At 34.3% G+C, this 16,507-nt stretch overlaps 2 protein-coding genes across 9 annotated transcripts in view; one reads left to right on the top strand and one right to left on the bottom strand.

Annotated features, from left to right (window-relative positions):
- IMPG1 (interphotoreceptor matrix proteoglycan 1) overlaps positions 1–2,842 on the top strand; it is a 54,272-nt gene extending 51,430 nt beyond the window's left edge. Inside the window, exon 17 of one of the 2 annotated variants that reach the window (XM_086876346.1) lies at positions 1,475–2,842. The gene's annotated coding sequence lies outside the window, so the exon portion shown is untranslated. The remainder of the gene's footprint in view (positions 1–1,474) is intronic. The other variant, XM_086876345.1, reaches the window with a different exon arrangement.
- A 1,089-nt stretch (positions 2,843–3,931) lies between these two features.
- Positions 3,932–16,507, bottom strand: part of MYO6 (myosin VI) — a 102,610-nt gene continuing 90,034 nt past the window's right edge. For 3 of the 7 annotated variants that reach the window (XM_086876307.1, XM_086876310.1, XM_086876312.1), the window contains 5 exons: positions 14,653–14,756; positions 13,247–13,378; positions 11,066–11,092; positions 8,748–8,966; positions 3,932–7,349 (listed from right to left, as the gene is read on the bottom strand). In XM_086876307.1, the coding sequence (XP_086732433.1) occupies positions 7,150–7,349; positions 8,748–8,966; positions 11,066–11,092; positions 13,247–13,378; positions 14,653–14,756 (682 nt within the window). In that variant the 3' untranslated portion in view covers positions 3,932–7,149. The remainder of the gene's footprint in view (positions 7,350–8,747; positions 8,967–11,065; positions 11,093–13,246; positions 13,379–14,652; positions 14,757–16,507) is intronic. The other 4 variants (XM_086876308.1, XM_086876311.1, XM_086876313.1 and 1 more) reach the window with 2 other exon arrangements.

Genomic DNA, 16,507 nt, shown 5'->3' with positions numbered 1-16,507 from the left:
ACGTGAATCTTGGGCTCCTTACATGTTTATTGCTATGTAAATAAAGGAACGAGCAAAGATAGCATACAGAAAGATTTATTGTCACTGATCTTCATCATACCCAGGTCTGGTCTGTTCAAGTCCTGTGGCCACAGTTACAGACTGTGCTGAAAATGGGAGGACTACAGAGATGGACATAGACAGATATGGACTAAGCAGAAGGGAGTAGCAGTTTGGAAAAGCTCAAGAATGAACTCGTTTCACTGTCCATAAAAGCAAGAGCACAGATGTTTGCAATTACTATTTTACATACACCTTAAAAGAAATGTGCCTGTGGGCACTGTAGACCAATCAACTTTCATAAGAGCTAGACTACTTAAAATTACTACATAGAAAAGCATTATATATTTTATTAAAGTAATAAAATGGCACATCTGTTAAAGAAAACCAGGTCTGTGTCATCTAGGCCATATTTGAACTGTCAAAAGTACATTGACAAAGCTCTTCTCAAGATCTAGTAAAATAAATTAATTTAGTGAGAAATCCAGCAACCACAAAATTGAAATGGATTTTTAAAAATTTAGGTGGCTATTTTCCACTTTTATTCTACTTAAGGTCATCGTGAATGTTTACATCACTCTTAGATTCAAGATGTTTTTAATGATTTGACAAAATGGCAGAAGAAAATGAAAGTAGAACGGCTTTCATTAGCTGAAACCAAGAGGAACACTTTGATTTCACAATCTAGAAAATTCCTTCAGGGCTAAAATTTTTAAAACAGAATGTGGCTCTTGAACTGAATTTTCAGGAGGATGTGGCTATCTACAGCTTATAGGCCAAACTGAAAATTCAGTATTTAAATTCTGGTTTGCAATACGTAGTGACAGCAATGACAGCTTTCTGGGATGTATTATCTAGAAGAAGTACAGCTCTGCATTTATAAAGGCATATATGAAAATAGGCATAAAGTTCCAGTAGAAGCTAAAATAACATTCAAAAACCTTCCAAAATATGAAAAAATGTCTCCAGTTTAGTTATAGAATCACTGCATGGAAAATTATTGCAAAACTTACTTATCAGAGGGGGTTTTGATTGGGTGGAGTTTTACCCAATTAGTCATGAACAACCTTTAACCTTTAAGAATGCTGCATCCACAATTTCTCTGGGCAATCTCTTCCAATGCCTCACCACCCTCACAGTTAGGAATTCCTTCCTTACATCTAAGCTAAATCTCTTTCAGTTTAAAGCCATTCCCTCTAGTCCCATCACTCACTGCCCTTGCAAAAAGTCTCTCCCTCCTTCTTGGGCCCCCTTCAGGTACTGAAAGGCCACTAGAGGGTCTGCCTGAAGCCTCTTCTTGAAGCACGATTCTTAAAATGAACTACAGTTCTCTTAACAGATATAAGTGTGACCTTGCTTATTAGCTATTAGATAAATAGTACATTTTCAAATTCAACAATACTTTTCAAATGTCTTACGGGACTTTCTCTTATAGGTATTCAAGAAAGAAGGTCTGCATTATTCAAGATTAGACTGCAGGATGAGTATGGAAAAAAAAAAAATCAAGGATTCCTAAAGATACAATATTTTGGCTCTAAAATCAGTGCACATTAAAAGAAATAGTTTTACTGAAGGAAAGAAAATGACCAAGTTGAGCAGCTTCTGAGCATGTCTAAAATGCCTGGTAGGAAGTCCCCACTATTAAGATGCATGCGTTAAGCTTCTGGTGCTTACACATCTTAATTGTTTTATTTAAGAGCTGAGTGCTAGAAACAGATTTTGCTGAGATGTGACATTTTTCAATATTTTATGTTACAACCATTCTGGTAAAAAATGTCAATGGAACTTCAGTGCATTTCTACAGCCCTTTATTTACCTTCCTTACACACACTGATGCAAATGGTGAAAGAAAATAAGAACTCTCATTGACCAAAGGCTACATTCAAAGCATTTGGGAACTTCATTCCCTCCCTGAATGCTCACACTTCAAATCATACAGAAGTTGAATTTTTCAAGGGTTTCTATGAACATCAGATTCCTATTTTTCTGTTAATTAATACATCATTTTTACATATGTACATATTCATTTAACTGTTTAATTTCTGGTGACAGTGAAACTATCAGGATATCCTAAGACTTCCAACTTTTTGCTGAGGTACAGTATGTGAAGTTTCATCTTTTCAGAACACGAGATTTATATTCACAACCACCTTCCTGGTAGTGAGTAGATTAGAATTACACATGAGCACCTACACTTCAAACTCAGTATCCACACAAATAATTTTGAGAGGCTACTGTTAGGTTTTTGTAGGAGAAATCCAAGCAGACAGCAGGTGGCCATTAAGTATTTTGTAGGCTTATTAATTTATGCACTATGAATCCACAATCCTGTTTCAAGTACAAGCATTATTTTACCTTGAGTATCTTTTTCCTGAGTTTATATTTATATTCTGCACCAGTGTTGTGTTCAGGCACTGGTTTGATGCTTGGTGCACACCAGAAGTCATATTTACAGCTCAAACTGAGCTTCTAGACAAAGTTCATGACTATCCTGGATGACAACTCCTTATCCAGATGTGAAACTTTCATGTATTCAGGACAGCAGCTGATTTTAGTGACAATTCTTACTTCGTAATGTGCAGTTACCACAGCAAAGACTGAACTTTAGTTTAGCTTCACAAGTCTGCTGAAAAGAACTGTTTACGAATTCCCAACAACTGCACAGATTTGCCTGCAAAACCACTGGAACTGGTGACTGCGTACGAATGAAGGCAATGCACCAAGAATACAAGGTCGAGTTTCTACAGCTGAAATAGTCTTTTTATTTACTTTATTTAAGTAGGAAACAAAAATAAAGAAGAAACATAAGATGTGGTTCTACACAGTAAGACTTCAGAATAAAATTACTTTAAAAGTACTTTTTGCAGGGCACTGGAAGTCATCCTTGCCTACAAATGCTAGCTTTTTACTGTTGCTCATGTAAGCTAAGAATGCATTAAGAATGCTGATAGCATTCCATTTTTTTCCATTACAAATGTATTTTTGTATGTGTTTAGTGTATTTCAACTTAAACTAGTTATCATTAGCCAGATTTAAAAAAAAATAATTTTAAAATGTGTATTTTAATAATGGTTATTCATGATTGTATTTATCACTCTCAACTATTAATTACCAAATATATTTGCTGGACGTAAACCTTTTGTATTTCAATAAAACATAATAAAATTATTTACTTGAAAATTTCACAGGGAATTGAAGCAGTACCTAATCTTACACTAAAATTCATCGTGTTACTTTAAAACTGATGTAAAGTTGGAGATAAAAGTCATAAGAAAACTGAAACAAAATTACATTTCCTAGATAAAGTATGAATTACTTGAATATTTTTAAATTAAAAAACTACCACTCTGATTTGGCCCTTAAGATGAGAAAGTTCCCTAAGACTCTAAGGGGAACATAAGCAAACAAAACCCCACAAAAACAATACTACATCTCCATCCCAAACATAAAGCCTCCCCCACAGCACAAACATTCAAAGCAGCAGTTGGTGTCACCAGTCACTGACTGACACAATCTAAAATTAAAAGGATGCAGAGTACACAGCATAGCAAATGACAGACATATTGGAAGTGATAGAAATAAATGTTAAAAAAAGTAATAAAAGCAAAAAGGCATTTGTTTCAATAAATACTCAGAAATTAAGTATGAGATTTAAGATAACAAAATCAAAATTTTCTAATATCACAATGCTATTCTGAAGGAACACTTACCTTAGAAAGTAATGACAAAATCTCTACTAGAATAAAGCTTTAAAAAGTTTTTAAAGCATCAAAAATGTCTCATGGAAAAGCAGCAGACAGTACCAGCAAAGGAATACTTTTATTTTTCTAGTAACTTAATTAACCCTTATGCTTCAACTCTTTAAAGACAAAACAGTAAGAAGATACAAGTATGATTTCAACATGGAATGTGTTTATTTTTAATTTTCAGTACAGTATTAGGAGGTCATTTAAATACTTAAAATAAAGATTTTTGAGAAAAACCCAGAGGATTTAACTAGGTAAATAAAAACACAATCTTATCAATGGATAAAAGACATGTATTCAATGACCTTAGGATCTTCAGAGTAGCATTCTCAAGAAAATGCATATCCTGGGTCACTTAGTCAGAAATGTAGCTTAGTGTGGTGATTCTCTTCCTCTCCCCTTTGTTTTGTGGAGCATTTTAGACAGATCTCAACTATAATGGACAGCTTCACTGACAGGCAGGAAGATTTTTTATTTTTTCTTTTTTTTTGTTAATTAAACACGCAGAGAACCAAGCCAATATGCTTTAAAAACCTGATTATAATTTTCTCTGTAATTGCAATCAGAAGGGCATCAGGTCATCCTAAGTCCTAAAGAACAACCCTCTCCCCTCCTTTTAGATTTCCTCTCCAAATCAACCGACTATAATTATCTGACACAGTAAAAGGGACCATGGAAACAACTGGTAAGCAGTTAAATATTGCCAGACACGTAAAAAAAATAAAATAATCTGAAACTAACTGAAAATTAATTTTGTTTCACAAAAAGGTAAGTAAAACTAAGAGCAGAAGCTGCTTTTGGTGCGGAGTGAAAAAAAAAAGGAGAAAATAAAGCAGCCTGCTACTGTGCAAACTAGAACATCCTGATTTCTGGAATGTATCTTCTGCTTCCCTCAGGCATACTTCTGGAGCAATGCTGAGGTGGGATGATCTCATTTGAGATGTCCAGACACCAGATCCTCTTACACTATATCCAAGTCCATTTTATTTTCATATTTCATATTTTCAAATATTTCTTATTTGTTAATCATTTTGTAAAGAAAATTTTCCATACACCCCATTCAGAAGAAAAAAATTTCTTTCCAATGCAAGTCAAGGAAATCCTAATATAACTAAAGGAACAGAGTGGAAAAATTCAGTTGATTTTGAAGTTCCCTGCAGGTATGTTTACACACATACATCCTACAGTATTTAAGCACATATATGTGTATATACCTACACACACATAAGCATTTGAGGTTCTTTGCATACTATGTTCAGTCTCATAAGATCCATGGATTTCTAAAGATATGTACACTGAGATGAAATGTGTTAAGTCAAGCAGCTAAACCCAGACAGAAACAAACACAGGTCAGGTCAGTGATTTTTCTTCCTTGGATCACATGAGTGAGCACAGCTTCTTGCAGTGTTAAGTGTCCAGGGACTGGAAGTTGTCATATTTTGGTCCCAATGCACAAACATTACACATTAATTACACATTAAACTAGTAATCTAAATTTTGTAAGCTGCACCTTTAAGCTCACACAGGTTTGCACAGAACTTTCCAGCCAGCACTGTGATGCACTTCTCCTTTCATTTTCCAGCCAAAAACACTGTTTCAGTGAAGAATTTGGGTAAAATTAAAACAATTTTGTCATTTGCAATCACATGACCAGGAAGTAGAGCTGGTCTGCAGCAGAAGCTGAGATTCCCTGACACAGTGGGTGTGTAGAGAGTTAAATACCACTTGAATATCTCCACATTATTCCTGTAAGGAGTGCATTTGTAAAAGCAGACTGTGGCACACAACCACAGTCTAAAGTCAGCAAGAAGCTTTCTCTGTGCTACAGAACCACCCTTCTTGAAAATTAAGCGTATTTGTACATTTAAAAACTAAAGTTTCCAAGAGGTTTCATGCTGAGTAAGGAGTGAGGAAATTATTTTATACTGTAAGCAAACTGTCAATTAAAAAGGGCAAGAATTAATTTTTAAATCAGGTTATGTAATTGGACATCAAGCTACTTATATTTTGAATTTCTATCAGAGAGATAACAAACAGTCATGTTTAATTTGTTGGAATAATGGCCAGCAAGGTAAAGCAATGTTCACATAAGTAAAAGAGATGCATCTTAAAACTGTATGAAATTAATGATTCCCACCCACAAAAACTCCCCAGACAAACTGCTTAATAAGAGTACTGTTACAAGCCATGAAACTTGAGAGGAGATTAATATACAGCTCAGCATCCAAATCACTATGATATTACACTAAAAACTGTAGCTACTTCATCAGCACATAGTATTAAGATGCACTATCTTATTGGACCAGTTTTTAACACAGTCTAACAGTGTATATCTTGTTACAGTTAAAATAAAGAGGATTTCTGAGGCTCAGGCCTCAATATGCAGTTAAGTTATACTGCCAGCAAAAAGCTGAACATATTTCCCTTAATGCTATCCTTAATCTTATATACCTTCAGATACAAGGCTCGGACAATTTTGTGTAATATATTGAAATTACACTATCTGGCTAAACAAACTGTCCAAGAATTGCTAATGGAAATGTGGTCAGAAAAATAAAGTCTAAAGCAGATTTGTACTAAAGAGGAAAAAAAAAAAAAAAAAAGAATCTACAAGAGAAGTGGTATAAGCCCTAAAGAGCAGTACATTCTTTAAGAACCTCCAATATTACACTATTTTGACATATATGAACGCTTTTCTTGGAATGTACAGAAAACCATTTCTCTTAAACCAAGACAGACAATGCACTAAACAGGAGTTTATAGGTCTCAAGTTTAGGATCTCCCATCAGGTTCTGAAAAAACAAAAATCATTAAATACAGGAACTAACCAGTTTGCAAATCAGGACATAAAATGTCTCAGATTATATAAAAGTATACTCCAACTTCTCCGTAACAGAAGTCAAAGCTAAGGCCTCACAATTCCAGTTATTAGAAACAGCATATTCTCTTCACTAGGCCACCACTTGAAGCCAACTACTCAGTGTTTTAAAGAAGGAATCTTAAAAAAAAAGGTGGTTGCAGTGCAGTTCTTTGCAATACGAACCCAAGTACAGACAGATTGCTTAAAAGTGTTAAGAGTTATAACAGGAGCTGTTAAAGAAAATGCAACATATAAACAAAATGCAACAACCTACACTGACTGAAGTTTCTTCAGGGTCTTCATACCTAATCAAGTTCACTACACAAATTGAACATCATGAAGTAAAAATTAACAAACCACATGATTAATAAAATCTGTTCACTTTATATTAAACATCTCTACTCTGATTATAGAACATTTAGGCCCTCTGTAGCCCAGAGGAACTCTTCCCTTTGTATTGTGGGCAAGGTTCTCATCTCAAACACTCCTGTGCCAAATGCTCAGTTATTTCAACAGGTTCTGCAGCATCGCCGTAGCATAGGTAGGGCGAGCTTGTCTGCTTGCAATCGCATTTTGGAGATACTGGATGCCTCCACAGCGCTCCCAAATTTCTTCAAACTGTCTTGGTAAAATTTCAGCACCTCGCTTTCGGGTTAAGCCAGTCTCTTCAAGATTAAGCTCACACATATCCATATCATCCTTACCTGAAATGGTAAAGGGAAAAAGAAAACATTTTTTACATCATTCAAAGGTCTCATCAATAAAGATTTGATCCTTGTTAATTTCCTCTCTGTAGATCTGGTTTGCTAGTAGACTTCAGAGCTTATGAGGAAGTCCACAGATACAGGCACTTTTCAGTTTCCTGGGTTGTTGTTACACAGAGAACACTAAAGCAGTATGAGAATGAACTAGTTAGTATCAGATGCTGCAATTGACAAAGTTGTGCTTAAACAGTGAGCAAAAAGGAATAAAGGAAAGAAGCAGAAAGATCATTATCTTGATATATTCTTTTGAAACCCATTACAGGATGATAAACGCATTTGGATTATACATACTTTCAGTTTCAGGCCACTTCACAGTGAGCTGCTTTACTTTTGGTTAAATGTAGCAAAGCAACTAAGAATTCAAGACTTTGGAGTAAGTATAGCTAATCTGTCAGCCTACCACCCAAAACAAACTGTTTACCAAATGGGACCAACATACGCAATCCAATGAAATTATATGTGTAGCTCACAAACTAAATTTTAATCTTATTTTTAACAGGTACTCATGACAGCAGTGCTACTTTTAGCTATGGGCTTTGGCACTGAACAGCAACAGTTGGTATAAGGAATTCTACTTAAAATAATTTGCAAAAAACAAACTTTTGTTGCTAGTAAAGCATAATTCTGAAGTGAAACAAATTGGATATGGCCTTTTCTTCAGTCTAAGTTAAATACAAAAACTCAAAACACAGAATTGTAAGCAGCATTTCTGCAGTGTTTTCTCCCCTGCTCATTACCCTCCAGAAAAGGAGGACACATTTCACTACCAGATAAATCTCCACCTATCCATTGCAACACTAATTTTAAATTTTTAAGATTAAAAAGCTATTCTCCCATACTAAGTAGCATAAATAGGATAAAAGCATCAGCTTGCTTTTAGCCTGATGCTATGGAAAGACAAGGTAACATGCACAAATTGTTTTGATGCAAACTGCTCGTAATTCTTTATAGCTAAATAAAACCCAGTATAATAATGAGTAGACCTTTCCCAGATAAATTGTGATGTTTTATCTTCACACTGTCTCCAGTTCAATGAATAATCTGAGAACTTGTAATAATAAAACCCTTTACATTTGGATTCCCACTCTGTCTATGGCTTCCCAAATTGAAATATGTGTACAAGTAAAACACAGGACCAGTTACATGTCCAAATAATATTTTGAAACATTTCGTCACCATCAACAGCAGTCCTGAATCCTCAAATTCTGCCCAGACAAGAATTGCTGACAAAAAAAAAAAAAAAAGTGATACAACTTGTGAACCTCACCCTCTCTTTCTACTGTTTGTTCTATCAACTCTGAACCTTTTCCAAGTTGCAATTCTGCTTTCAATACCAACCCGCTACAAGCAGAATGGGTGCCTTGTCAGGGTGAAGCTCCATTTGCCGAGCAATCCAGGGCCCATCAAAGTGTGCATACCACCAACCCTTCTTCTTGTTCTGGGGGTCTTTGTACTGGTCCGCAGGGCGGATGAAGGGAATGCGGAAGTAGCGCTGTTGTCTGTTTATTTCAATCTCTTGTTGTCTGCCTGGTAGCTGAGCTGTGGGGTTCTGTTGTGCTGTCATACAAAAAATCCCCCCAAAAGTGAACAAAGCAATTAGAAAACAAGAAAGCCGTATTACTTGCTTTATTAATCAGTGCATTAAAAAACAAACTAACCAAACAAGAAAACAAATACCACTCCCCCTGAAAAGATTCTCTTTCTTCAAGGTCACCTGTAGTCTTGGCAAACCTAAAAAGCACTCCCATCTCATATAATGAGCATTCTGTTAATTGCAACAGCTAAAACACTGGTCAGAAAAGGTTAACTGCTGTATCTACCTGTTGCCCAATGGCATGTTTAAACAAAACAAAGTACATAAAATAACATATTCTGCTTTAAATCAATATTTAAGGTAAAACTTCACGAATACGAAATTACTTACCAACTACAAAAATTAATCAGTAATTGCTTTAGTACAGTACATTTCTTTGTTAAAAAGAAAACAGTGCACTGAAGCATTTTCAGTTACAAACATACAAAGCATCACTTGATGTTTGACAGTCAACACAAAAGTATGTATAATACTGTTAGAAATTACTAATTTGTTAATAGAAATGTTGACAATAAATACTGCTTATTACAAGGCTGCCAACAAAAAATTTGATGCCTATGTTAAAATCTGCCATTAGAACTAATTTCTGGCTGCTTTCTTTTTTCAAGGAATTTTTTATTTCAGGCCATTAATATCAACTGACTGAACTTCTAAAGGAGAAATTTTTTACATTAATTTTTTTCAGTTTTCATATATATTTTTGTTAAATATTTTTCACATGCATTTTTGGACTTTTTGAGTACACCATATTTCAGACTCTGGAGAGAAACTTGTTTTCAAATAAAAGCACATACTCTCTATCTTAATTCATCAAATAAACAACCTTCTTCATCTTACATATGCACTGTCATAATTAGTTTTAAATTGTAAATGCTCTTAAAAATGAGATCCTTTCCTTTAATAACTGCCCCTGCAAAAGTTTGTTACTGGCCTTGTTCTAGTGGTTTACACCACCACTACAGACACCCTGTTTAAGAACCTTTACCACCTCTATAGAAGAAAATCAGTATTAACTGTTTATGTTTCAGCATAAAAGGAATGATTAAAAGTGAATTCCTTTTTTTAACTTGTCTATTGAGCAACAAAGGTAATTTCTGAGCTAATATTTAATAACATGAAAAATGACAATTACTTTTAATACTGTATTTTTACAGTCATGAACAGGACTCATATAGACTAGCAACTGCACCTTGAAATATCTTCTGCTTAGATTCAAACAAAAATAATTTTTCTAAACCTGAAAAGCAGAACCTTAAAAAAACCCCACATGTTATATGTATCAGATTTCCTTTTTTCCTTATGTGTGCATAAAAAATAAACATAGAAGAAAAAAAAACAGACTTTAACAGGTGAATGCTACTTGTATACATCAACTCTGATAAAACACATACTTTATAGGGAGACAGAGTTTACAAAAAAACTAATTAAATTTTCTACAAATTGAATATTTATCCCAGCAGATCAGTGCTTTAGTATTGACAAATACTTTTTGCACTGCAATGGTAATTGCTAAGGCTCATTTCTACCCCTAAGCACATCTAAATCCAAGGGCAAATCTAGAGAACAGGAATGCTAAGCAGCCAATGAAGCATCTACTTGGTGCTCTAGAACTGTGGCTCTTTTTTCAGAAGAAACCATCACCTGAATGTTAGTTTGTGTGCTAGAAAAATAGTTGTTATATTGAGTCCAGAGTTTTGATACAACAAAAAGCCATGTGCAGACAATAAAATAAAATTCTAGAACAAGAACATTATTTCAGGAGGGTGTGGAAAAAAATAGGAGATTATACCTTCCAATAATTTACATAAGAAGGTTATTTCATTCTCCCTTCCCATGACTCCTTAAATGGGTAGGATTTCATGGAGAGAAGTACATTTGTAAATTACTACAGTAATGTATAATTACCATCATATGAATAACATTGTCAAATTATAAATTATTTTTTTTACAATTAATTTCTATGTACATGTGTAGCAAAACACTGGATCAATCAGTGTTAGTACAGAGCTCTCAAGTGTTCCTACTCTTCAAAGTTAGCTTAAACAACTGTCTCCTCACTTACTTGAGTTGCTCAAAAATGGTGCAAAATCTGTGAACAAATATTACATGTTGAACAAAACATGAAAGTGCTGATCCTTTTTAAGTTATGGTTTCATTACCTCAACATTTTTCACCAATGCTGATAACAGACAAATGAGAATTCTAGTTACAACATAAACACAGATTCTAAGTATTTCTACTCGTTGTCTACTTTTATTTTCATCGGGATTTAACCTCAAAATTAACACTTTAATAATTGGCAATTCCTGTTACAAAGGCTCAGTGGTATACATGCTAAGCACAGACTGCTCTATCAAATCTACTAATTAATGTAGCACTTTTCTTTTTTGACATTTCTGCTAGAAGAAAACTGCCAGATCTCTGTCAGTACCAATAATAATATATAAACCAGTGCTTAGCTTCTATACTGAATGCATGAATTTAGTTAAAGGATACTTGTAAAATTACATTAAGGCTAGTGTAAAATTACATTAAATCAATGAAGAGATGGAATGAAAGAACTACATCATTTGAAGCACACATCCACTGACACCAGGAAGACTTTTAGCTTAACCACCTAAGAAATCAGAATTCCTTTGTAATAACTTCTCAGATCACTACTATATATATATATATATATATATATATGTGTGTGAAATGCCCATGTGATATAATTATTTGCAATATCAAAAATTATACTGGTGTTAACATTAAGAGTCTCTAAAGGTCACTTCAGAGAGAACTGCAAGGTTTTCTTTTTCAGAAATATGCTGCCATATCTCAGTGAAGGTGAAAAAATACAATGAAAAGAATGCAGCTAATGTCTGAATAAAAGTGCTAAGAACATGAATATTCTCAGCTTTGTGTGCAAAAATCCAAAGATCATCTGCCCTTTGACACTTCCCATCAGCAATACCGTGTATGAATATTTTATTCATTTAGCTCCAGAGAGAACGTGTGAGCTCAAATTTAGAGCAATTTACCACTTTGCAGAAGTGCTTCAAATGCCTTCTCCTACCATTTCAGTCATAAGCTTTCTTAAGCACCTAAAACCACATTTCAGACACAATGACACATTCTTTGACAATATCTTCTCCAGGGGTCCAGATTTTGCCTGCCACGTATCCATACTGAAATTCCTTGAAAACCTCAAACTCAGGTAATGCTCAAGCAATGCCTAACACAGGTAAATGAATCCAGGGGAAGGAAGTGTCTTTGTACACGGACTGAGATTATCTAGGGCACCTGCTTTCCCTGGGATGTTTGTTCTTCATGTCCCGGGACAATGCCTTATTCTCAGGCTCATGTGACTTTGGGGAGAGCACTTTCTCCCCATCTTCCCTTTCCTTTGTTTCTCCCGTGAACTGTGTGGCAGGAACAAAAATATCAAATATCATGGAGCCAAAAGACAAAAGGAATGATCTGACTAAATTATTACATGCATTTTCCATGACTCTATAAATTTCTTAGATTCCTTTCATAACAGATGATCACCAAACTTTTGAGGTGGGATGTTGGGAAAATAGTAACAGTCTACTCTGTAAATATCACTGCAGAAACCAGGTATGGAATTTTCAGGTCTGGTAGTCTTAAACTCCCACACTTTCTTGCTGAATGAAAAAGAAAGTCACTTACTCTGATTAGTGTGTTGCTTTGTCAATAAACACCTGCCTGTGAAATCAGTAGAATGATAGTCTAAATAAAAAAGTCTATGCAAAATTTGTCACCCCATGAGCCAAAACTGCAGTATCAACACTCACAGATTTTTTAAAAGAGAATGTAACATGATGCATGTAAGCAGTGATGTAAACAACAAAATTATTAGCACCTTTTAAAAGTATCTACATCTATGTCTACATAGCTATATATTATGAAATATTAAAGTAGCACAGCAATGAACAAAAATGCCAGCACCTGCATCAGTAGATCAAAAACTCTTTTTAACAGATGTCAGCTGGATGTGAGAAAATGTTTTAGGAGAGAGCTGTTCAGCACAAGTAGCTGGGTCTACTGAAAGCATTTTAATTTCTGTGAAGAATTTGCCAGTTTCAATCTTTCCAAAATATTTACCTCAAATCAGCATAAAACACTCCTAAAAACTCCAAGTTTCTTCAACCTAGCAAACCCAAAATCCATTCCAGAATTTTTTTCTTTAGAATATTATCACCAAAATTATCATAAACACAAAATTCTCTCTCCTTACCATAGTCTGTGACTGATTTGGGAGCACGCTGTTCTGTTTCTGCATTGCGTTTCTTATTCTTGGATTTCCAAGCATGATACACCTTTAGCCTTCGGTGGAACTCTTCTCTGCAAGCTGCCAAGAGCTCAATATCTATCCCAAAAAAAGGAGAAGGGGAAGGCATGAGTGAGAAAAGTCAGAAAAAGTATTTATTGAATGTCTTTCTACATTGATAAGGTACGTGATTTGAGATCAAATTGTAACACTAATATGATAAAATGTAATATAAAAACCCCTCATTCTCTGTCTGCAGCAGAGGGCCTGTGTTTTATGGCCCAGAAAGTCCCTCAGAGTTGGATGAATCCTTTTCTGCTTTAGAGTAAAGGCAGTCCCCAAAGTACTGTTTTACTGGGACCTTTGGAGCAGTGAAATGCTACAAATAATTCTGTTGACACTATCACAACACAAGCAGCACAGAAACAAAAAATAAAATTGCACTGCTGAACAATATTTCTGCAACTGAAAAAAGGAAAAGAAATACGGCAATTTGACTGCTTAGATTTGCATTCTTTTTTCATGAATCTATTTTAATTTTTCTGAATTTCATTATACTAAGAGACTGAATGATGACATGGCTTTTTCATAAGTCATCTCAGTGCATCCAAGTTGGCTTCAAGAGAAATGAACTCCACTTATTACTGCATCATCTCTGCAGCTGGGAACATTGCTCCAGTCTTGCATATGTTAAAACAGTAAAAGAGAATGAGTTAGTTTCCAATTTCTACATCCAGGAAGAAATTCTGAGTGATCTTAAATCACAGATTAACCAACTGCTTTCAGTAAGAAGCAGGAAGAAACAGTAATACCTTAAAAAGGAATTATTGTTATCTGTTTCTATCTTTACAGCATTGAGGGCCAAGTGATTAATGACCCACTGTAAACTTCCAAAAAGAAGTTGCACATTTTGAAAATTAAAGAATAATATAAATATTTAAGACAGAACATATTTTTATGCTGTGCTTTATGTGACATTTTTGCTTTCTTTATGATCTGGTCACAGCAATAAGTGATAGCAAAAAAATTCTTAGAACATGCAAATTGTAGGTAAAGCTATTATTCCCCCTGTGGAAGTACATCAAACTGAGTGAATTTAATTAAGAAGTTACAACATGTATTTCATGGCCCAAGCTGTTTATTATCATAAAGAAATAATCCCTAAAAGACATAACAATGGAAATTGTGTTTCCATAATATGGAAATAGCTTCATGCATTTTTCTTTGGGAGGTAAGAGATTTTTTTTTAATTAATTTGTTATTCACTCAAACTTATATAAACTTTTTATCTTTGTTATAGGAAGAAAGTAACACTTTTTATATAACTACAATTTCAAACTCTTTCTCCGAAAAAAAACCAAAAAACCACTTACCACAGGATGTGTTGATTGTATCACGAAGCTCTGCATATTTCCACTTACTGAGATCATGCTTCTTAGTACCAGCAGCAGCTTTTGTGGCTTGCACTGCAGGACCCCTGAAATTATTTTTAAAATATTTATTTTAAAATTTTATTTTATTTTTTTAAGCATTAAACAGGAATTGATTTAAGAAGAAAAGAAGATCTCATGATCAATAATGTACCATACTTATTACCATGCAGAATTCTAAGACCAAATACCATAATATTTTCAAGATGTTCAAATTATTAAGAGAAAATGAAACTATATTGTATTCACAAAATCATATCCTAATCTGATTGGCCTCCTAGAGATTAAAATGAAGTGGCATTAATACTGCCATGCATGAAAAGACACATATTCTGTGTATCTTATCCCACACTGATGTACATTTTACGTAGTGCCAACCAAGATGCAGAAAACAGACAGACATTGTTAGTTCCATTCAAAAAACAGGCAAGGAAAAATATTTCTAAAGTAGAGCAAGGAAACGGAAGAAAAGGCTATTTCAAATTGGTCTAGGACAAAATCCTTGTTCCAAAGCTTTTGAAAATATTATGTCTTTGACAAAAACTTAACCTGAGAGAAGAAACCAAATTAATTCTATATTGGCTATCTAATAACACCAATATTTATTCTGGGACTGGGAGTGATGATATTGATCATCAAGAAATACCAAGGTAAAAAAGACCACTCAGACAAAAGGCTGACCAGTAAAAAAGTCTCATTGAAACCCAGAGTTTTCCAAAGGCAAAAGGTTTTCACCATGTAGATACTACACAAGTAAGTTAACAGCAAATGCAAGTGAAATTATTACTAAAATCTCAATCATCTATAAGAAAATGTCCAAGGCTTCCATGTACAAAATGAACATTAAAGATAAGCCTGAATTTATTTTTTTCCCCAAGAAATATGGCATTTCTTAAATATATTGTATATTTCTTAACTAAGTGGGAGAACTCTCCTTCAGGAATGGCAAACTTCTGTGGATTATTTGCTTGCAAGTTCAAAACACTGCAACATTCAGTGATTATCAGCATACCTTTTAAACTCTAAGGAATTCAAGAACAGACACATGATTTTACCAGCCTCTGCTCATGACCAAGAACAAATATTGAATTCTTTCAGGATCTGAGAGAATGTCTTCTAAAGGAACTAGATCTTTAACAAGATAGCAAAGTCCTTGATGCAATGAGAAAAAAACCAGTCCTTTGCATCAGAAGGTCTGTTGTGCAGTAATATCTTTGTGAGACAGGCACATTATTAATAGGTACAATCTAGTGAAAATTATTTTAACATGTATTTTTCCTTAGAGGTCTCATGTGGTACTGTGAAGTTTTATGTTTATTTTTCTTTTTTTAATTATAGCAGTAATAAATAACTATTATATGAGTTTTGAAAGCAGAGATAACAAATGCAATTTAAATTTCATTGACTAAACCTAACATACTTCTCAATAACAACTGAACCATCTCCTCAGTATAATTAAAACTATAGAATCTTACTCTTGCAGTAGCAGCTTAATGCCTACTCATACTACTAATCCGGGTCCACACACAGCTCCCAGTCAGAGTGTGAGAAGTCAAACTTAAAAAATTAACTCTGACTTAGAACTACTCATGAGTGTAAAATAAATAACTGGACAAACTCCTTCAAAATATATACTTTAATATTTTGTTATTATTGGCATACCTGTAGGACATTAAGGAGTCCTGATAAATAATTTCCACTGCCTGGTATCTAACCTTCTTGAACCTAATATGACAAATCCTAAGGATTTTCCTTATTTAGCAACCTTACCCACCACTCTGCTAGTCTGCTGCCTAAT

This window comes from Cyanistes caeruleus, chromosome 2 (genome assembly GCF_971803275.1).
Source record: "Cyanistes caeruleus chromosome 2, bCyaCae1.hap1.1, whole genome shotgun sequence".
Lineage (NCBI taxonomy): Eukaryota > Metazoa > Chordata > Aves > Passeriformes > Paridae > Cyanistes > Cyanistes caeruleus.
This window is presented reverse-complemented; position numbering and strand designations above follow the sequence as displayed.